Below are 22,458 nucleotides of genomic sequence, written 5' to 3'. Positions count from 1 at the left end.
CTAATCCACAACCTCTGGTCTGATGGTAACTCTTGATGTAATTTTAGCTCATGCTAGGGTAACCGAGTCATTGACTCTAGTTATCACCCAACTGTGACCTTTTAATATTCTAACTCTAGACTCTTAACCAGAAGTTTCCAACTACTCTGCAGATATAGAACTCTGTTTTGGCATAACTGTACCAAAACAGAGGCAATCCGCAAACACCCTCATTATGGAGCACCACGGGGATGCACGAAGCTCTACACAATAATCTCATGTCGGTACTGTAATCTGTAGCTTACAGAGCAGACATCGAGAACATTGTATAGTTACTACAATACGTCTTGACCGACTAGGTCTCCTGATCTCTTATCTCTCTGGAATCTACTATTATCATAAACTTACTCTGACTAGGTCATCCATTGATGACTGCCAGCAGTGGTATCCTCATCCTTATCTAGGGCAACTGTACTTTCAAGACTCACCTTTATGTACTCGTGCCTTAAACCATATAGGCACGACACTTAAACCCATACTAACAGAAACATAATATTTCTTGGAGTACACGTTTCCATGGTAGACCTCAATACGTCTGCTAAATCTATTTCACATTTCTATGTACTCCACGAAAATCAAGACACTAACTGAGGTACTCTTATATTTCCCGAGGTATAACGTAGAATCTAGAAACAAAGAATTACAGAAAAAGACAAAATAGAATCCTATACTCCGCATGTAACATCCTAACAAGACTCCTTTTTACACTCCCAATTATATTATTTCCCATGAATCTAGAGCCTAAGCTCTGATACCAACTTTGTCACGACTCAACCTATGGGCCGGACCGGCACTAGGACCTGAGCCAGCCTAAAGCCCCCGAGGCCCGTAGTAAGCCTACTGTTCTCAAATCCATAGCCAAGTCCCAAAATTTAGGCCCAATATGCATATAAAATAATTTAAAATATTTTTATTCGGGACAACCCAACCCGATAACCATAAAAAATTGAAGTCAGGGGAGCCCCGCTCAACCCTGTTACCATAACTTACAAATTGTTTAATCATTTATTAATCTCAAAAATTTAAATTAACACGATTTCTAGCAAGGTCCACACTATTACTAACACATGCGAAGTTCTAGATTTCAAATTTAGAAAAATAATAAAACAATTAAATAACCGACGTTAAACCTATAAGGAAGAAAGCATGTTGCTCTGTAAAAGAACTCCTCCTGTAGCCTGAAAAAATAGGTGAACAAGTGTGAGCGTTCGACTCAGAGAGTTAAATATCAATTTTAACCATAATCTCTATAACTATCTAAAGCTAATGCACCCTATAGAGTGAAATGCAATTTCAGCAATATTTTCACATCATAACAGCAAAAAGGTAATTTGGAGCACTCACACACCCGATAATGTCAAACAATACATATATGGGAGCTGATCCCTTATACAGCCCTCTTAATCCAAACTGGGTCCCAACGAAGATCTCAAGCCGTGTCTACCCGTCCTGTCTATAGCCAACACCACACCACACGCACGCACGCTAACTCACGCATACTGCTCCAAATTACCACAATAATATCTATGGCACTTTAACAATTATGAAAGCAACATAAAACGTGCATAGTGTTTAACTACATAGATACATATTTATAAGTGATGCATGGACATGCTTGAACATATAATAATATCAAAATTATAATTAAAATTAATATTTTACTCACAGTACACCGATGACTATTGTGGCTGCTGGATGCAGGAAAATAGCTGACCTCGATCACCTAATAATTAAATTATAAATTTATTAGTACTAAGTTAGAATAAAACTCTAAAGAGGCAATAGATAGCCTAATTTATGCTGAAAATCTGATAGAGTTTCCCCTATACCTGAGACCTACCCAACCTGTAAAAAAGCTCAACTAACACTTCTAAATTCAACTCATATTTCATTATCATTATATGACCCCTCATGGGCCCTCCAAACCAAGCAATATTCAAAACCTTAAAAATTACGTTTTAGTCCCTATAATTGACATTTTGTAAAAATCTACTCAAACAAGCTCTAAAAATTCTAAAATTTTGCCCCGCGGTCCTTAATAATATTATAAGGCTATTGCAAAATGAATTGTAATTTTCTAATCACCCATGAATATTTTATTCAAGAATTTTACTCAATTCCATAAGTTTCCAACAGCTAACATATTCTTAATTCAACCCAATTCAATATTCACATATTTAAACCTCCATCCTCAAGCTTTAACCAATCATATAAAATTTAAATATCTTAATTTCAAATAATCTTATATGCCTATATGCTAAAAATCTAACTAAAATCTATCTATATTTTTCAAAAATATTCTACAATCACTCAAAAATTCAACAAACACAATAGAATATCTCCAAATAATTTTACTTTCATCATATATTTTTCTTAGAATTTTTCTCTAATTTTTCCTGTTTAAGAAACATTGTATTTATGCTCCACAGACAGAGAAATAATGAAAATAGTCTTACCCGAAGTTTATCTGTCTCAAAAATTTAAAAAATTTATGAGGAAGCCTCTGAAAGTTGAATCATCTCCATAGCCCACCGGAGCCACCGCCGGAACCACCACGCACGGTGGCTGGCCGCCGGCGACATTTGCTGGATATGATCATACCATCATGTTCCTCTCCTCTCCCTCAGTCCATAGGTGGTCTCGAATCGTCGATCCAACGGTCAGATCGTCCTAGATCTGACGAAAAAGCTTAAAAAACCCGAAATTTCTCTCCTCCATATCTCACTCATCCGACCTCCATTTGCTGCAAAATTAGTATCAAAAGAAAGCTCTTAAAACAAGCTTTCCAACGCCACCTAAATCGCCTCGATCGGATGTCGGACGAAGCCGGAATCGGCCCGGAAAGCCGCTGCCTGAAGGAACGGAAGCGTGAAAAACATAAGTTTATACCATTGAATTAAAAAATTTTCACCTAGGGTCACATGCATCATGCAAGATTTATTTTTATCTATTTGATTTCAATGATAAACAACATATTAAAACTCTTTTAATATGTTTTTGGATCTGTATTTGCCATTTAAGATTTTAAAATTAATCAGATTAATTTTAGAACCCTAAATTAAATCAAGAACGATTACACTAACCTCTTGATGCACTGCAGCGTGTCTGCGCCTTTGAGATTCGTTTTCAGGACACCAGATATTGTCTCTCTAGCTTGTCCACACCAAGAACACCTATGGCATACCTTGAACAGCTTCTAAAGCTTTTTCTATTAATTAGAAATTCAAGTTCAGCCTTTTAAGAGATTAGAGATGTAAACAGGACACTAGAAACAATTTCTAGTATTCTTAATTCAAGAGATTGATGGCTAATCTCTTTGAATTGATGAGAGATGAAGAAGAATAGATGAAAAACCTCAAAGTGACGTGACGTGACAAAGGAGAGGAGTGGCTGCTGGTTATTTTTCTTTTTATGACCACACTTAAATAGCTAGGTTAACACATTAAACCCTTGCCATATGTCACCCTTTGATTAGCTCTAGGTTTAAGTGACCCAATACATTGTGCCAAGTGTCAAACCTATATTTAATCTTGATTTTAATCATCTTACATGATTAAAAAACATTTGGCAAGTTTATGTGTAATCCCATGTGTCACCATCTCATGGTGCCACGTGTCACACTGTGAAATGACCAAAATGCCCCTGTGTCTTAATTTTGAGTTCTTAACCCAAAATAATTATTTTTCTTCTTCTAATTAATTTATATCAAATATAAATTAATTAATTAATCTCTATTAATTAATTTCTCATTTATTAAATTCATATTTAAACACTTTAAATATAAATTTAATTTATACTACACATCCAATAATTTAGATTTGGTTTCAAGTCATGCTAGGGACTTTGCAATTTAATTGCAAATCAAACCTATTTAATTAATCGATTAAACTCTTTAATTAATTAATTAATTAATTAAATCATATTTAAATAGGTGATAACTTGTGTATGTGTGTGACTTACTAGGCTCATCACTAATTGGCAATGAGACATGATATCAACTCTTAATATCATCAGAACTCTTTCTTACCATAAATGATTTCTCTAAATCATTTTATGCACCTCATAGACTATGGTTAACACCTAGCATAGCATGCCATGGCCACCCAATTAGTAATAAGATTTACCTTAAATGAACCTATAATCATATGTTACCATGCACTAGAATCTCTCTGTTACAAAATCCCAACTCAACTGGAGTCATGGTTTATGTCAAACTCCATTTGCTATGAATATTACGTTCTCTTTTAATTCCAGTTCTTGATTAAAAGATTTTCTCATCAGAAACTCTTTTCTGAATAAATCTATCTGTCCTGGCTAGGAACTTGAAACATCAAGAACAATTAAATGAACATAGGATTTTATCTCTATTTACTTAGAGGAACAGATTCGATCTTGATCAACACCTACCTCCATATATAACTAGTAGGAGCCAACACATGACCATATACCTATACATAGTACAAGTATGAAAGCAGTATCAAACTCAAACTACCTATATACAAGATAACTGTGCTATCTCAGGTCTAAAGATTATATGCACTGATATAATTTATGACAAAACATTGACAAGAGTAAACTCCATGTGCTTGTCAAAAGTGTCACTGGTTCGGCCTACTTATCATTTATAAGTGCCTATCATGTTTGTTATATGGCATGAGACTCACCATTCCATCTTATTTATATCTCATATAAATAACTTGAGAACAAATATGAATACAATCTTTCTGGATAAGTCATGTCCTTATTATGAAGTATCCTCGATTGTGAACCTATTTATGATACTTTGTGCTAAAAATATTGTCACTCATATTCTTAACAACTTAAGAATAATATTTCTAACAAAATATCAATTGATCTTTTCTATTACACATAAATATATTATGTAAACGGAAAAGTGGAAATGCCTTTTATTAATAAAAATATGTACAAGATACATACTAAATGATATGCTCTATGGCATACTACTAACACTGCCCACTGTGCGCGTGTTTTCTCTCTCTTCTCCGACTCTTGCCGCCATTTCTGATGGTTTTGGCCGCCGCTGGAGGGTCGCCGGAGTTGTGCCGTGTTGGTGGGTGTCGCCGGCAGTGGTGGTTTGCTGGAAAAAAAAAGGACGAGGTAGGGAGAGGTGAGAGAAAGTGAGTGAGGGAGGTGAAATGGGGGGGGGGGGGGTGTTTATGCTGCGAAAATTTCTCGTTTTTTTTAAATGTTTAATTTAATTTTAAATTTATTTATTTATTATTATTATTTTTAAATTTTTGAGTTGTTACAGATTGATTACTTTTTAATATTTTTTAAATTATTTGATATATTCCAGTAAAAGGATAAAAAAATATATATATATATACACCACTTGAAAATTTTTAAGTATCACTATTAAAATTCTTATATTTTAAATATAATAAATTTTTTTAAAAATATATATTTAAATATTTTAAATAATTTTTAATATATAATTAAAAATTTAATTAAAAAATAATTAATTTTTATATATTAAAAATTTAATTAAAAAATAATTAATTTTAAGGATATATAATATGATAAGTATAGTTTTATAATGTTTCAATTTGTAAACTTAAGAAAATTTTAAAATTCTTAAAATATGTAGAATTTTAGGTTTTAATAGTTGAAATTTAAATATTTAGTTAGAAATTAATATTTAATATAATAAGCTAATTTTTATATATAAATTTAAAAATAAATATAAAAAGAGATACCACATGATAATTCTTTAAGCATTTTTATTTGTTTATGTGGCACATTCTTATAAAATCTTTTTAAAGCTTAACTTATATATATATATATATATATATATAGAGAGAGAGAGAGAGAGAGAGAGAGAGAGAGAGAGAGAGAGAGAGATCTTGGGTGATCAACTTAATTAATATTGATTGAGGGAGGCAAGAGAAACAATTTCTAAATCCCCATAATGCTGAGGGGAAGGTTAAACCCTATTGTCATTTGGTTGGGGATATGAGAAATTAATTAACCTCTGATATTACATAAAGCTTTAGAAGATTTTTACAAGAAATTTTTTGAAACGAGTTGTTTAATCACTGAATTATCATTACATTGGACTAATTATCGGAGTCTCTGGTGAGAAATCTATATCTTCACCATGATTTTTAATCTTGTAAGTTCCACGCGACAAGCTATTTAAATATGTATAGATTTTCATATTTCCAAAAAAGAAAAAAAAAACATAGTTTAATAAACAATATCAACGTGAAATTTTATATTTTGAGAATATGTGAAATATTAATGATTAAAATATAATTTTTTTAGAATAAATTGTTATTAGATCCTATATAATGTCAAAATTAATTAGCGTTGATTAATAAATTGTGTCATTAATTATGAAGCATGATGTGGGGAATTATGGGGGATTAAAAGTTGGGTTGCACCATTGACAACTCGAATCAATTCTAATCAAGTGAAAATTTAAATGAATTTTTGTTGAAATAGAACCAAAGAAAATTCTATTGAAGCAACCGGAAGAGGAAACTAAAATTATATTTTGAGAGGAGGCTTTAATATTCATATATCCTTTTGAAAAAAAAAAAAAAAAACTTTATATCCCATTATATCTAAATATTTTATGGAGAATTTTCATTTTTCAACCCACCAAATTGAGTGGATTGATAATATATATATATTTTAAATTTCAATATACTTTCTGTAACAATCCAATTTTTCTAATAAAATATATTTTATTTTTCTTTTATTGACCTGATAATCTATTGATATTTTATTTATGAATTTAAATTAATATTTTCACAATTGTAATTTTTGTTAAATAGTTATCATTTTGTTTTTCATATATTATTATTATTATTATTATCATTGTTGTTTTAAATTGAAAGCTAAAATTTCAAAGAATTAAAAATTTGGACTTAAGTGAATAACTCATGAAACTTGAGGGACTAATAGTGTAATTAGAAGTTAAAAAAAAAACCCAAAAATTTAAAGCGCAGCAGCCCCCCCCCCTCCACACTCTCTCTCCCCGACTCTACTCTCTCCCTCCCCCATTTCCGTCCGGCCGGCCAGCATTAGTGCCAGCGAAGTACCGCCATCCTTCCTTCGTGTCGGAATAACCACCAGACGACGGCAACATTGAGCAGGAGGCAGCAGAAAGAGAGAGAAGGAGAGAGGAGAGCGCGCGCGACAGGGGCCCGACTTTGCGGCGTCACCCCGGTCGACTCCGGCAGCCATTCCAGGTGATTTCAAGTGCCACGGACTCCCAAGATGATGAACTTTCAGATGAGACCACCAGTGACACCCCGTTTGGTGGCCGGAGGAAAGAGAAACGGCGATGGAAATTTGAAAGAAAATTATATGGGTTTCTCAGTTTCCGGTCACTTTTCTAGCGATCCGATCATCGGATCGAAAATTTGAGGCCATCGATGAACTCAGGACGACAAGATCTTTGAGATAAGATTGGTCCCGTTTCGATTGAACACCGTTTGAAAAAAGCGATAATCGGACGGTCCAGATCGTTTGGTGAGATTTTTGAACTTTTTCAATTCCCAAAATTTAAAAATAATTTTATAATAATTATTAACAAAATTTGAACTTAATTTAGGTGCAATCGGATCGAGGATAGTTCACCGGTGTCGGGATCGCATTTTCAGCTAGATCCAGCTACTCGGCTGCCCGTCTCAGAACGTGGTCGATATTATAGTCAATACTAGCATTTTCAAACGTTCTGGACGCGTTTCAGGTGTCAGAATTGACATAGGTAAACCCGAATTTCAAGTTGCTCATTTTCGGCTAATACCGATTTAGAATAAAATTTCATAAAATATTCGTGGATGATCAGAAAATTATAATTTTTTTTGCAATAGCCTTATAATATTATTAAGGACCGCGAGAAAAATTTTTAGAATTTTTAGAGCTCATTTGAGTAGTTTTTGCAAAAGGACTAGTTATAGAGAGTAAATTGTAATTTTTCATATTGTGGATTATTGATTGTTTGGGTGGGCCCAGGAGGGGCCTTATGATGTGATTGAGTTGTGATTGTGTGATTGGCAGATATAGAAGTGTATTTTGAAGCCTTTTTCAGGTTGAGTAGGTCCTAGGTATAGGAAAAATTCTGCCAGATTTCCGGCATGAATTAGACTGTCTGTTGCCTCTTTAGAGTTTTATTTTGACTTAGTACTAATAAATTTATAATTTAATTATTAGATGATCGATGTCAGCTATTTTCCTCCATCCAGCAGCCACAATAGTCCTCGGTGTACTGTGAGTAAAATATTAATTTTAATTGTAATTTCGATATTATTATATATTCAAGCATGTCCATGCATCACTTATATGTATGTATCTATGTAGTTAAACAATAGGCACGTTTTACATTGCATTCATAAATGTTGAAGTGCCATGGATGTTGTTGTGGTAATTTGGAGCAGTGTGCGTGCGTTGGCGTGCGTATAGTATAGTGTTGGATATGGACAGGACGGGTAGACACGGTTTGAGATCTTCGCTGGGACCTGGTCCTTCGGGGTAGACACGGCTTGAGTTCTTCGCTAGGACCCCGTATTGATTTATTAAGCGAAAGTCCGGCTTGAGTTCTTCGCTGGCAGAGGTTGGATTAATAGAGCTGTATAGGCGATCAGCTCCCATATATGTATTGTTTGACAGTGTTGGGTGTGTGAGTGTTCCAAATTATCTTTTTGCTGTTATGATGTGAAAATATTGACGATGTTATATTTCACTTTACAGTCAGCATTAGCTTTAGATAGTTATAGAGATTATGGTTAAAATTGATATTTTACTCTCTGAGTCGAACGCTCACTCATGTTCACCATATTTTTTCAGACTATAGGAGAAGACCTTTTTCAGAATAACCTGTTCTTTTCCCCGCAGGTTGTGAAAATAAAAATTTCTTAACTGTATTATTAATATCTAAATTCGAAATTTAGAATTTCGCATGTACTAGTAGTAGCATTAATCCTATCAGGGACTGCACAAATTTAAGTTTTTGTATTAACAAATAAAAATTTTTTTATGAGTCTTGAATAGTTTGTAAATGATGTAACAGGGTTGAGCTGGGCTCTACTAATTTTAGTTTCGGATAATTGCTGGGCTAAAATTGGCCCAAAATTTAATTATTTTATATGCATATTGGGCTTTAATTGTGGGTCTGATCATGGGTTGAGGAATAGTTAGACTTACTACGGAAAAATATTTTTCATAAAATAAACAGGAAAACGTGTTTTCATAATTTTATGTAATTTCAACCACTTACTCACTTTGTAGTGCTATCTCCAATAATTACAGTTTGTTATTATTATAATTCAAAAGTATGTAATTTCATTTTGGTTAGTTAATTTGTACATAAGTGCTATAAATTCTCTTTTTAGTTAATTTATTTTTCACTTTAACGAGTTGTGTCTAAAAAATTTTATATTAATTAATATATCTCATTGTAGGTTTAAAATGAGCATTTGTTGACCTAATTGTAGCACATATAGCATCTAGAATCACATCATAATTACTAAATTTCAATCTTTTAAAGTAATATAAAATCAAACAAGTTAAAAATTAAAAATATCAATGAATTTAAAGCAAAAGTATATGTTTATATCATTATAAATAATTTAAAAAATTATCAAATTTTATTAAGACAAATAATAAAAAGGTAAAAAAAATTATGGCGGCAAATGATCAATCCTCCACTAGTAGAAACATTTCCTCTCATGTTTATGAAGGTTTTGACACACTATCAATAATCTGAAATTAAAATAATAAAAATTAAAAAAACTAAAAAAAAAAAATAATGGAAGCCCACCGGTAAGATTATACCATAGTTTATATAATTTTTATTAATTAAATTGATTGTGATCTTCACAGGAAATAGAGGCCGCCATCCAAAAATCATAAACAAACTTATCTTAAAAAAGCTTACTGCTACTAGTGTAAGTGAGTTTTCGTTTGGATTTTGATGGGAAGAGGGAATCCATGGGGACTATTATTTTGGTTCGATTAGAAAAAGAAAAATAAAGTGAAAACATAATGTTCTACAGATTACCGTGCAACTCCATAATAATCAAATATATATTTTTCATGTTTGACAAAGATGGATCTTAATTCTGATTTTTTATTTGCAGGAAAACTAGTGTGACTCACTTCGAGATAAATAAATTATAAGAACTCACTTGAAATAATAATAATAAAAAAAATATTTTTTGACCAAAATTAGATGATTTTCACACACATTGTCTCGTGATATCCCTTATGTCGAACCTAAACAATAGTTTTTCCCCCACAGCATATACAAAAACTTCGTATTTATGGCTCTGAAAATTCGAGACAAAACTTGTAGCGTTTAATGAAGTGTTGAGAAGAATCAAAACTTATGTAGCGTTAGCTTCCTTCTTCGTGTAGCGTGGCACACGCGTGTTTCTAAGAGCCTCAGGATACAGGAAGTTCTCATCCAGTTATCTGTGCAGAGATTCTGCTTCCCTTCCATTTATGAATTCCAGTTTATTCTTTTTTTTTTTTTTTTTTTAAAAAAAGGTTAAATTTGACCTATGGCCGTCCATTTGAACTCCCAGCCTGGTCCTAACAAACCATATCCAAGAATTGGACTAACCAAAAACATAAATGTGCAAGTGACAATTGGTAAATATAAATATTTCAACTAGACAATCGTCAAAAGGGATAATGGCATGCAAAGCCAGAAAGGAAACCTTCGTGATAAGTTTCTTTATGTTGCTATCCATTCACCCAATTCTTTGTTAGAAGAATCCATTTGGGAGTTCTCATCACATAATGCAAAACCACAAAAAAAATCCTAGAAATCCATTTTAAAAAAAAAAAAAAAACCTAGGGGATTTTGCTCATTCGTGTTCTAGTTGATCATCCACTTTCCTCCCCATTATGCCCTGCTTTCTATGCTCATTGGCTTAGCCTTATCAGCTTACGGATTTCTGTAGATGAAAAACCAAATCAGCACATCAATATAAAAGGTTAAATATGATAAAAAAACACTATTTAAATATGATAAAAAAACACTATTAAAACAATCTTATGACAACAAATATCCTAGGAAGAATGCTCCAGCACTTGAATCTTGGTTCATGCAAACGAGATTACCTGGGTTAAAGATTTCCTAGTTCTCCATAAACAAGGGAATACTTACATTAGAGTCAACAGGGCCCAGTTTATTCATCTTTGAAAACATGTTGCCATAAAACTTGGCTTCTTTCTTGTTATACTCCCTCATCTTTTCCTTCAAAGTTTTATACTCTAGCTTGACATCCCTGTTTTTATCATGCGTAAGGTTCAAAAGATCAAAATATTACATATCTTCAACAAAATCTAGAATTCAATGGTTTTCTATCGAACATTCAGAACCTATTATTCCATGTTTCAAAGCTATAATGAACTGTTGGCCAAGACTAACAGATATGACATACCTGTTCTCAGGGTCAATTTCAAGGGCCTTTTTAACATCAAACTCAGCCACGTCTAAATCTGCCAACTGGATATATGCCTGAGCTCTCCTATAAAGAGCCTTCACATTTCTACTCTCCATCTCTAACACCTGCATACAACCAATAGCACAGATTATACTTGTGCTATGGCATAGAGCCATTAAATAACAAACAAGGTACAGGAAAATAATCCCAGTTCTCACCTTCGTGCACAGCTTTTCTGCCTGTTTGTAATCCTTCAATTTTAATTTACATGCAGCATTATTTAGGTTAGAAGCAACCTTTAATGCCTTGGCCTGCTTTTTTTCCTCCTCACCAAAAGAAGAATCATATTCTATGTATTTGACTGCCTGTTAAAAGAGCCAAAAAAAAAAAAAAAAGTACATTTAAAGAACTATTACAAGCCAGATCTATGAATGTAAAAATGCAAGATCTATGCAAAAATGACCTTCTCATATCTCTTAGACGCTTTAGCATATTTTCCAGCTTTGAACAAAACATTGCCTTCTTCCTTCTTCTTACCAGCAGCTTCAATTTTTTCTTGGGTGTTCATGTCCCATGATTCCTTTTCTTTGACAAAAGACACCAGCTCAACCTCATAGTATACAGTCGAGTTGGGAGGAACAACAGCCAACTCCTGCTGTGATTCAGATGAACCAAATGCATACTCTGCTGCAATTGTTAACAGTGCCACCTCACCCTTCTTCATTGTCATCACAGCTCTATCAAGCCCCTCAATTACTTGCTCTGTCAAGAGAGAAAAAAAAAAAAAAAAAAAAGCCCCAACATTAAAAACAGATTCAACCAATTAAAAAAAGGGAAACAGAAATAGAAACCATATCTTTTACCCTCATCTGTCTTGAACTCAAATACTTCATCCTCATTATCATGGCCCTTCTTCAGAAATACTGTACCATCTTGCAACTTCCCAATCAATTTCACTGCATGATGCAAGCAGTAGAACCCATTAGATACTTATAATCTGCAAAGGAAAAACACAAATTTCCATCTATGTGATTCAACACTCACACTTGACAACAGCTCCATCATTTGGACGCTCATATCCCTCGCCCTCCTTCAGGATTTTCTTTATAACCTTCTTGTCATCAGTCACCTCTGACACTGTCTTCCATGAAATCAACTCCAGTGTTATTTGGAGTGTGGCATTGGGTGGAACAGCGCCTTCATCAGCAGATGCTGGCTTACCCTTCTCCCCAAACCCATCTGAATAAAGCAAATGAACAATAAAATGAGAAGAGTGAAATTAACAATGTTGCTTAAATAGAACCAACCACAAGACAAGATACATTACATTGAGGCTTCACCGTTAGAAGAACCTTCTCTCCCTTCTTCATTGTCTTGACAGCCCTTGACAATGCAGGACAAAAATGACCTGCATATTGATGAAAAAAATTTTAGAAACCCTAAAAGAACTCAAGTTCTAACACCATCATTAGACAAGAACATGTAATACTAACCCTCTTTGACAGTAAACTCTACTCCATCAGATTTGGCAACAACTGTTCCATCCTCAAGCAGAGCTTCATATTTAACTGCATTAATGAAGCAAGGAATGCAGTTAATATACTAGTTTTATGAAGTCACTATCATCATTGGTGAAAAAAATGTAAAGTTGAGTAACTAGAATACCTGTAACTTCATCAAGATCCTTGGGATTCTCCCATTTCTCTCCTTCAACAAGAATCTTCTTAAATATCCCACCATCCTTGCAGATATCCTTGACACTAGTCCAAGACAGCAATTCAACATCAAACTGAAGTGTGGCATTGGGAGGAATGGTAGGTGGTGACCCAGAAGCACCATAAGCCAGCTCAGGTGGAATGGTGAAAATAGCATTTTCCCCTTTCTTCATTGTTTTAATACCTTGGTCCCACCCTTTAATCACTTGGCCTGCAGTCGTAGACAAATAGATAAATATACCAAGTAAAATTATTCTCCACCTTAATGATATCATCATCATCATCATCATTGATATAAAAGACAAAATACACATAAATATTTCTCTTTCACATCCTTTCACGCTGAAAATGGAGAGGCCAAAAGGGAAAAATGACAATCATAGATTGGTCCCTGCATCTCACATATTATATTGTTTGAAAAATCAATGGGAGACAATTTTCCATACACATTAAATTTAAATCTTCAATTTCAGTTAGTCTTTGCTCCCCTACAAAGATTACAACTACACTTTCCTAGTAAATTCATTTTAAATTTACATCCAACCTCAAAGTTGTCTGTGTAACCATCCCAAAAATTAAAAAAGCGCCACCTTCGAAACTATCTTTGTTATTCTCTAATATCCTTTCAATATGTACAAAATTATTCCAAATGCAACACTTAGAGGCTTGGAAAACAGTTTTCTATTTTCTAATTTTCATTTTCTAAAAAAAAAAAAAGGAAAAATTATGAGGAAAGTGTTTAAAAATCAAAAATAGAAAATAGTTTTCTAATTCAAAAAATTTTTAAAAAATACATATGTTTCATGATTGAAAAATAAATCATTATAAAACACATTTAACAACTTATTTTACTTCTAAAATTTTTTTAATATGTTTATCATTATAAATAAATGTTTTCCTAAATAATTATTCAATTTTAATTATGAAAAATTGTAGTATAATTTTAATTACAGAAAATCCATTATTTTCTATTTGAAAAAAGTAGAACAATAGAATTTTTGTTACAAAGAAAAACAGTTAAAAACAACTTAAAACTATTTTTCAAATCTCAGTTAAATTTTGAAAAATTGAAAAACTATTTTCCAATTCTTCATTCAGAATACTAGCACATTTAAACACAATTCCACAAAACTCTATTTTCCGGTTTTCTTGTTTAGGAAACTATCACAATTTTCTATACGTCATTAGGCCCTTAGTCTCTCTTCTAATAGTTATTTGTAAGTGAATTTATGAAATAAAGTATACATGGCACATTGGCACTGTAACTATTGAGGCATCCAGGATCTAGATGTATTAATGCATTTTATGCCTACATGATGAAATAATGGAAACAAAGCAATAAATTACTGATAAATAGAAAAAGAAATAAACAGAGTAATTAGATGCAGTATTCCTTTTCTTCTTCTTCTTCTTCTTCTTTTTTTTTTAACAATTCTAACCCAATCTCTAGACATAAATGCACCAGCAAAATTCATTCTCCTGCATTGGCACAAAAGATTCCAAAACTACAGCAGCAACACAATCCAATTGCACAAAAGGACTCAATCATCATATGGAATAAGATCAATGACAACATTGTGCATTTTAGGATTAATTCAGTGACCAGACTTTGAATGATCTGTTGACCAATGTGTATTTTCCCTTCTTAGACACAAGTAGGAACCAAAAAAAAAAAGGGTTAAACAGAAAGAATACGTTCAAAGATCATAAAATGGTTCAAAAGCTAAAACGCAATTGAAAATGAAATGCCATTCAAAGATGCAGACCTACCCCGATATTTCCATCCCTAGAGTTTGCATTAATTACAATCACATGGTTTCCATAAACTGAGCACTGACACATCCTGAGTAAGAGAGAATGATAGCTATACTATTCTACAGCACTACACTGATAACTGACTAAAAGTCTACAAACGTCAGCTTCGAAACAATCAATAGTCATAACAGCTCAAATATCCAGATATAACCCAAGCGCTAAATCTTCTCACAAAAGGATAAAATTGCCTCACCTTGACCAAGAGTAAACTTGAATGGCGTCCCTTTATCTCGACTGGAATCGAACTGAGTCCCATCCAGCAACGTCCCCGTGTAATGAACTGAAACACAAATAATTCTCTTCACAATCAAAACAGAAAACAATCGGGAACCAAAAAAAAAAAAAAAAAAGAAATAGCTCATTTACAATTAATCAGCAAAAATGAATCAAAGTAGTGAGCTGCAGCTACCTTCAACCTCATCGCCGTTTTCAGGAGTGTCCCAACCTTCACCTTCCTTGAGAAGTTTCTTCTTCAATCCTTGCTTCCCAATCTCCTTCTCCTCGCCCACCTTCAAAATGGGGCTCTCGTCGGGAAGATCCATGTCCTCGTTCATCATCCCGTCTCCGGCTGGAAGATCGAAATCCTCTTCCATGTCGATGCTCGTAAAACAATCAAGAGCGATCTAAGCAGATGGAAGGAGAAAAGACTTTGGAAGAATCTAGAGAGAGAACAAGTTCTGATTTGAGGTAGGGAGTGAAAAAGAGAGGAGTTTATAATGGGGCTAGTTAGAGGGGAAAGAGCCCAAGTTCTAGAGAGTTCCACCAGGGTTAAGGGCTTTGTCCTGTTTAAAGGGTCAGGATGCTTCCACAGACACGAGCACCCGCGAGCGTGTTTTTTACTTCCATCGACGTTCGTGTGGAGGGAGTACGTGATTGGGTGTTTCTCATCACGGATTCGCGTAGTGGACGGCTGTGATTGTAAAATGAAATTCTCAACTCTAATGAAAGTTCGAGTTTCTATATAATTTTATTCTTCATAAAGTAAAATTTAATTTAATGAATTAATAAAATATAATTTAAATTAATAATAAATAAAACAAAAAATGTATAATATAATCATAAAATACACCGAGACACAGTGGAAAATGTATTTTTTTTTTAATTGTTCTAAAAATCAACTCTTCATAAGATGAATTGTAAATATGAAAAAAAAAATTACAAAAGGTTCTATCTTCAACACCTTCTGATAATTCTTCTTATACAATCTTATATGATGTTCTTATAAGAAAATGTGTATGAATTTGACTTTCTATCACTTAGACATTAGATTGATCCAACACAACAATTTACATCTTATACGTCTGATTGAAAATTATCATACAACTTTTCATAGTTGGTAAACCACTCATGAAATAATCTCTATCAAATTTTTTTTACATTTATTTTAAGATTTATATATTAATTATAAATAACTAAATAATATAATGTTCATTTATCTTGAATAAATAATATATTTATGATTTTTTTTAAAGAAAACAATTTATTTTGTTATTATTTGATTTTAATAAAAAAAGAAAATTACTTTAATGCAATATTTTTTTTAAATTTATAACACTATAAATTATTTAAACTGTAAACTTTAAATTTTTGTTATTTTATAATATATGTAAATTGGAAGATGGAATAATGAAATAATAAAAAGTATATAATTAAATTTGATAATGATAAATTGTCCTTAATTTTGAATTTTTAAAAATAATATAAAAAATTATTATTTTAAAATTTTTGAATTTAACTTATTTGGTTGTTTTTCTATTTAAATTCAAATTTTATTTTATTAAAAAAAATCAAAATTTTTATCCAGACGCATTTACTCAATTTAGAGAATCCACAAAATTATTAACTCCTGCTAAATATAATCTTAATGAAAATACAAATTTAAATTTAAGTTTTTTTTTTAATTCAAAATTTTAAAAAAGTAAACACATGTTATGGCTTATGTTGTCTCAAGGCAAATTTGGTAGGCATTTTTAGCTGTTAAGTTTACCGGATTTTGGGTTGTTGGAGTTCCACATTGAGTAAAGAAAAAAAAAAGAGTCAAAAGCGAAAATGCTGATGAGCTCCGCCGGTTGACTCTTTCCGCCAATTACTGAATTCCGTCCAAGATCGTTTTGTGGAGGCCGAGGCCTAGCTATTGTTCTGGAAGAATGGCCCCATGGCTTGCAATGGCTTTCTCCTGCTTTTAGCAGCACTAATTAAGATGCTTTATCCAACTTCTTCCTTCTGTTAGCTCTAGGGTGTGGTTATGGGCCTATGGGCTACTTGTCTGGTTAAGCGCTAGTTATTGTTGGAGCTCTTTCTGTGTTGCAACTCAGTTGTCAAGGGGCTGCAAGGTTGGGTTAGCTTTATATTAATCCCTTTTTCTAATGGAATTTATCATTAAAAAAAAAAAAAACCCTATACTTTGGTAAATTTGTATCCAATAAAAGAACATGCAAGCAGATCCTAGCAATGATTAACCATAAAATTAGGGGTGACAATTCGGGTTAATGAGACGTGTTCGTATCGTGTCAACACGCGACACGAATACGATTAAAGTCGACACGAACACGACACGATTAATAAATAGTATCAAAAATTTAAATACGAATACAACCCTTTTATTATACGGGTTACATGACACGACACGATTAATATTAAATTGCATTATGTGTATTCAATACGACACGATCCATTTAACACAAAATAACCCATTTAACACGGTTTGTGTTTGACATGACTTAACCCATTTAACAAGCTACATAAGTAGGTTCATGGATCATAGATGGTCAAATGGATTAGTGGGTCACAGGTCAACACGTGACATTAATATTAAATCATATCATAAACGTGTTAAGTCGGATTAACGGGTTAACCCGTGACACGACACGATTATAACCGTGTTATAAATGAGTCGACACGAATTCGACACGAATTCGACACGAATAAACTTAATCCAAACCCTATATTTTCGTATCGTGTTCGTATCGTATTCGCGGGTTGTGTCCAAAATTGCCACCCCCTACGTAAAACAACTTCCTTTCTCTAATATCAGGCAGTTGGTTCGAACATCTTTTATTCTTTTTCAAGAGGGTAACCAGGTAAAAAAACCAATATCACCACTTCAGTTCTGAACTGCATGAAGGTTCTAATTAAAAAACAACAGCCTAGTTATGTGGCCAGAAAAGTAGTTATCTCAACAATGAAACATCCAACTATTGTCTGGCTTGTTTAGTATCAGTGACAATGTTTTGACCAATCAGAAAAAGCTACCAGGAAAAATATGAAAAACAAAAAGGACCAGCTGCTCTGTCTAGTGACTATAGCTCACTATCACTTGCTTTCCCTCCGCTTGATGTTTTTCCATTCACTGCAACAAGCTGTGTGTCAAATATTAGGGTTGCTCCACCTGAAATTGTTTAAGAACCATGTGTTACTTTCATTACAAATATGTTTCTAATGCACCAGACAGGATTGTATTTCATAAGGGGTAAATATCACACGTAATTTATTTTCATAAAAATCACTGAATTTTAATTTCTTTTATAAAACTCACTAAATTTCAATTTTATTTCATAAAAATCATTGTGACCAAAAATTAAAGGTTTCTAGGTTAACCTGCTAACCTGTCAATTATTTTACAAATAAAATTACTTTATTTTATTAGTTTCGTAAAAAAAAAAAAAAAGAAAATAGGATTCATAAAAGGCATCCACCTACCCTCTCGCCGTCAAATCCTCTCCTTTCTCTATTTTTTTTCTTCCAGCAACTACTGATTAGGTAATTTTATTTGTAAAATAGTTGACAGATTAGCAGGTTAGTTTGAAAACTTTAATTTCAGGTCACAGTGACCTTTATAAAATCAAATTAAAGTTCAGTGAGTTTTATGAAAGAAATTAAAGTTCAATGACTCTTGTGAAAATACTCGTGTGATAATTACCCATTTCATAAGACAACTAATGTCAGCAACTAAATGGAACTTGATATATTTCCAATGCAGCTTCTGTAAGATTTATGATACTAGAATAACATACAAGATAATTTAGCATCTAAAAGCAATAATAATTTAAAACTAGGCAAGTTTCATCCATCTAAGTCTAGAAATACAAGTGACAGTGTCACAAATCAATAATATAACGAGTACCCAATCCAAGATCTGAAATTCAGTATTTTAAGTGAGCATCAATTCAGTGGCTGCTTTACAATGAGTAGAACCAAATACATATAATCTTCAAACATGAAGACTACACTGTTTCGCTTATCAAGTATCATGGAGAGTCATCTAATCATCACATTTGATAAAGATACCTCTGTAACACACTGACTACATTGCCTAATAAGTTTAGATGATATTATCATGAAATGTATTACCTGGGATCTTAGGTGGGGAACCCTGAGTCCCGTAACCAAGTTTTGCAGGTATTTTCAACTTACGCTTCTCGCCTACACACATTCCTAAAAGTCCTTGGTCCCATCCTGCAAGAAGGAAATATTCCAAGTGTCAATAGTCTTTCATGATACCACTTTGAAGGAACCATAACTGGGTAGTGGACTTTTACCAAAAATCTCATTAATAATATACTTGTGCATGGATAAAGAAATCAAGAATACATGAAAGCAGTGAACAGTGTTTACTTGTTAGTACACCACAAACCTTTGATAACTTGACCACTGCCAAGCTCAAATTCAATTGGATCACCCCTTTCAAAGCTGGAATCGAAAACAGTTCCATCTGTGAGTTTTCCCTGTAAATACACAACAATTTATCATGTAAATCAAGAAATTGATATGAAAATTGTTTACACCAAGAATAAGAATTATATAGATAGGGTTTATGATATGAAAATGAATAAAAAAAAGGAAAATGAAGTACAAAGATAGGAAATATTTGCGCTTGAGTGTATAACAAACAAATAATCTACTAATCTTACCTTAGAATGCCTAACGAGGCACAGATAAAAGGAAGAACTAATTGACAGTTCAGGAACTCAGCGAGGCTTATAATTTCTAATACTCCAACTACTCCATTTGAAAATGGTAGTAGGCTAATTTAATAACATTCCAGCAATTTGCACGCATGCGTCCATTGTCCAAAAACTATACTCTTTGAAAATGGTAGTAGGCTACTTTAAGAACATTCCAGCAATTTGCAAGTTTGTGTCCATTGTCCAAAAACTATCTCTTGAAGCATGTATTTCACCAATTACCAAAGTTCTTTGAGGTAAAATGAATTTCCATTCCAAAGAATATAGTGACTAAACTGTATTTGGCTCCGAACAATTAAGTTGCAGAAATTTAACAAACAAATAGACATGCTATAGTAAGTGGTCAAATATAATTTCATGGTGGTACATTGCTCCTATATAAATGCAAGATACAGTTTTTACAGATAGGAATTCACCACTTTTAGAATAGAGGCATACATTGCAAAAACTAAAGATCCAAGTATTAAACCAACGATGCAATTACACTTACCCGATAATGTACTTTGATTCTATCTCCCTTATGAGCCTGGATTTCACAAGATTCAGGCTTATGCTGTACCAGCAAGAGAAATAAAAAAAAAAAAAAAAAGGAAGGGTAAGCAACAAACAATATCCATCATGGAATGAACAAATGTAGTGGAATCTCTAAATTTTGAGAACCAAGGAAATGAAACTGAAAACTGAAGTGTAACCCAAAACTTAATGCTCACCTGAAGTCCACAACAAACAAAACAAATACCCAAATCCTAAGTAAATGCATCCAAATTTTATATATGATACAAGACAATTAAGTAAATTAAGCACTCACCATAAATCATTAAAATAATGAAAACGACTCATGGGATATTAGGTTACTTTGTTGATGACTGGAAAAAAAATTTGTGGTTTGAAAACTAAAAACAACCAATTACAGCTAAATCGCTACATCATCGACCTCACACCAGAACTATAAAATGAGAGGCAATTCTAAATTGGACCCTTAACCATCGAAATCGGAACAAGTAGAGAACGAAAGCGGATTAACAAAGATAGAACCCACAAATTACAGCTTCTCCATGTATTGAACTTCTGTAGATATTTTAATAAAAAGATAGATAAAGACAGAGAGAAATACATCAGCTGATTACCTTTACGCCGATCTGTAACTCAGTTACGTCGCCTGACTTCTTCGCTGAAGCTGAAAAATTGGATGAAGAAACGAACCCATTAAGATCCAATAATAAAATATATTAGAAGTGGATCAAAATGAATAAGCTTCAACGAATGATTGGATCAATCAAATGTGAAGGCAAAGTCAACCAATAGACTATTACCTACGGCAAACAGCGCCAGCAATAAGAAAAGCGTGGCCACCTTCAATGCGCGACTGACATTCATCTTGCAGAGAGTGTGCGCGTGTGGGTGTGTGTGTGTGAGACAGCGAGAGAGACCAAAGGAGGATGGTTGCTACTTGCTAGGCAGAAATTCTTATATTGAATGGATCAATGAAAATTTCGAATACTATTGGGCCGAGCCCATGGACAGAGAGCAGAATCAACTGCATTTTGACATTGTAGCCTTGGCCTCCTGGGTGGCTCACGGCTGGGTACTCCAGTCCAGGAAAGAGCATTTGGGATAAAAAAAGGTGGAGGCCGAAAGGGCCAAGGGAGAAAGACCCTAGGTGGCCCTGCGCAATAGCACAAGTGTAAGTCCTCCTTGCTCAGTGGTGATGGCATCGGATCGGGTTCTATGAATATCCGATCCGATGGAATTTTATAAGATGAATTTAGGTATTATATAATTGAATTAAGAATATATTTAAATTTGAAAAATAATACCTGTAACGGGTTCAGACTAGATTCGAGTTTTATATGTTGAGTATCCGTTATCTAAATCCGTTTATATAAATATTTGATTAAATATAAAAAATATATATTTTTTTATGATAATATTTATAAATTTTTATATATTTTATTTTATATAAAATAGAATTTAAATATTTTATGAAATTATTAAAATTTTAAAATATAAATTATTAATTAAAATAATTTTTTATGTAAAATATTAATTAAAATATATAAAACTAAGTGGGTTCAAGTTCTTTTTAGATAATAATAATTAGATTTGAGACTGTTTTGAATGGTTGAGAATAAATTTTAATCGGATTTGGAATGAATTCAGGTTTTAATAATATTAATCGGGTTCAGATATGATGATTTTCGCGGATATTCTACCCGTTATCATCCCTATTCCTCAGCCTTATGCAAAGCTTAAAGGGTTTTTTTTTTTTTTTTAATCCATTAATTAGCAAAAATACAACGGCAAAATCTTTGGAGTCCCTAAAACCCATTGTTTCTTATTAAACCCTTGTTTTCTTCGCCTTTAAGAGAGAGATTTAATAGATTTCTAAAATTATATTCTTCGCTTCTATAGGTCTTTGCTTTGAGAAGTTGCAAAAATAATATTAAGCTGATTTGGTTTAATTGATGGAGGTAGTTGATAGCTAATTTTTTAAAAAATAAA

The 22,458-nt window shown here is 32.9% G+C and overlaps 2 protein-coding genes across 2 annotated transcripts; both read right to left on the bottom strand.

Annotated features, from left to right (window-relative positions):
• Positions 1 to 10,762: 10,762 nt before the first annotated feature.
• On the bottom strand, positions 10,763 to 15,752 carry LOC110650255 (peptidyl-prolyl cis-trans isomerase FKBP62). Its single transcript, XM_021805142.2, has 12 exons — positions 15,402 to 15,752; positions 15,186 to 15,272; positions 13,128 to 13,388; positions 12,956 to 13,030; positions 12,790 to 12,870; positions 12,507 to 12,701; positions 12,326 to 12,418; positions 11,926 to 12,224; positions 11,681 to 11,827; positions 11,460 to 11,587; positions 11,183 to 11,303; positions 10,763 to 10,970 (listed from the first exon to the last, which is right to left on the bottom strand). Exons 1-12 carry the CDS (start codon positions 15,583 to 15,585, stop codon positions 10,956 to 10,958), a joined length of 1,686 nt encoding a protein of 561 aa, XP_021660834.2. The 5' UTR covers positions 15,586 to 15,752; the 3' UTR covers positions 10,763 to 10,955.
• A 2,321-nt stretch (positions 15,753 to 18,073) lies between these two features.
• Positions 18,074 to 21,386, bottom strand: LOC110650257 (peptidyl-prolyl cis-trans isomerase FKBP15-1). Its single transcript, XM_021805143.2, has 6 exons — positions 21,270 to 21,386; positions 21,084 to 21,133; positions 20,447 to 20,509; positions 19,626 to 19,716; positions 19,343 to 19,447; positions 18,074 to 18,380 (listed from the first exon to the last, which is right to left on the bottom strand). The coding sequence occupies exons 1-6, from the start codon at positions 21,331 to 21,333 to the stop codon at positions 18,292 to 18,294; spliced, it is 462 nt and encodes a 153-aa protein (XP_021660835.2). The 5' UTR covers positions 21,334 to 21,386; the 3' UTR covers positions 18,074 to 18,291.
• Between the last annotated feature and the right edge of the window lie 1,072 nt (positions 21,387 to 22,458).

The sequence above is a fragment of the Hevea brasiliensis genome, chromosome 7, assembly GCF_030052815.1.
Source record: "Hevea brasiliensis isolate MT/VB/25A 57/8 chromosome 7, ASM3005281v1, whole genome shotgun sequence".
Taxonomy (NCBI): domain Eukaryota; kingdom Viridiplantae; phylum Streptophyta; class Magnoliopsida; order Malpighiales; family Euphorbiaceae; genus Hevea; species Hevea brasiliensis.
This window is presented reverse-complemented; position numbering and strand designations above follow the sequence as displayed.

Bases quoted from the DNA above. Each gene is read 5' to 3' on its own strand.
- LOC110650255 (XM_021805142.2), bottom strand. From the start codon at position 15,585: ATGGAAGAGGATTTCGATCTTCCAGCCGGAGACGGGATGATGAACGAG. The intron at 12,702-12,789 runs GTAATGTATCTT...TGCTTTATTCAG, and splicing joins TCTAACGGTGAAGCCTCAAT to ATGGGTTTGGGGAGAAGGGT. The intron at 11,304-11,459 runs GTATGTCATATC...TGATAAAAACAG, and splicing joins GAAATTGACCCTGAGAACAG to GGATGTCAAGCTAGAGTATA.
- LOC110650257 (XM_021805143.2), bottom strand. From the start codon at position 21,333: ATGAATGTCAGTCGCGCATTGAAGGTGGCCACGCTTTTCTTATTGCTG. The intron at 21,134-21,269 runs GTAATAGTCTAT...CCAATTTTTCAG, and splicing joins GCTGGCGCTGTTTGCCGTAG to CTTCAGCGAAGAAGTCAGGC. The intron at 20,510-21,083 runs GTAATCAGCTGA...TTGCTGGTACAG, and splicing joins AGTTACAGATCGGCGTAAAG to CATAAGCCTGAATCTTGTGA.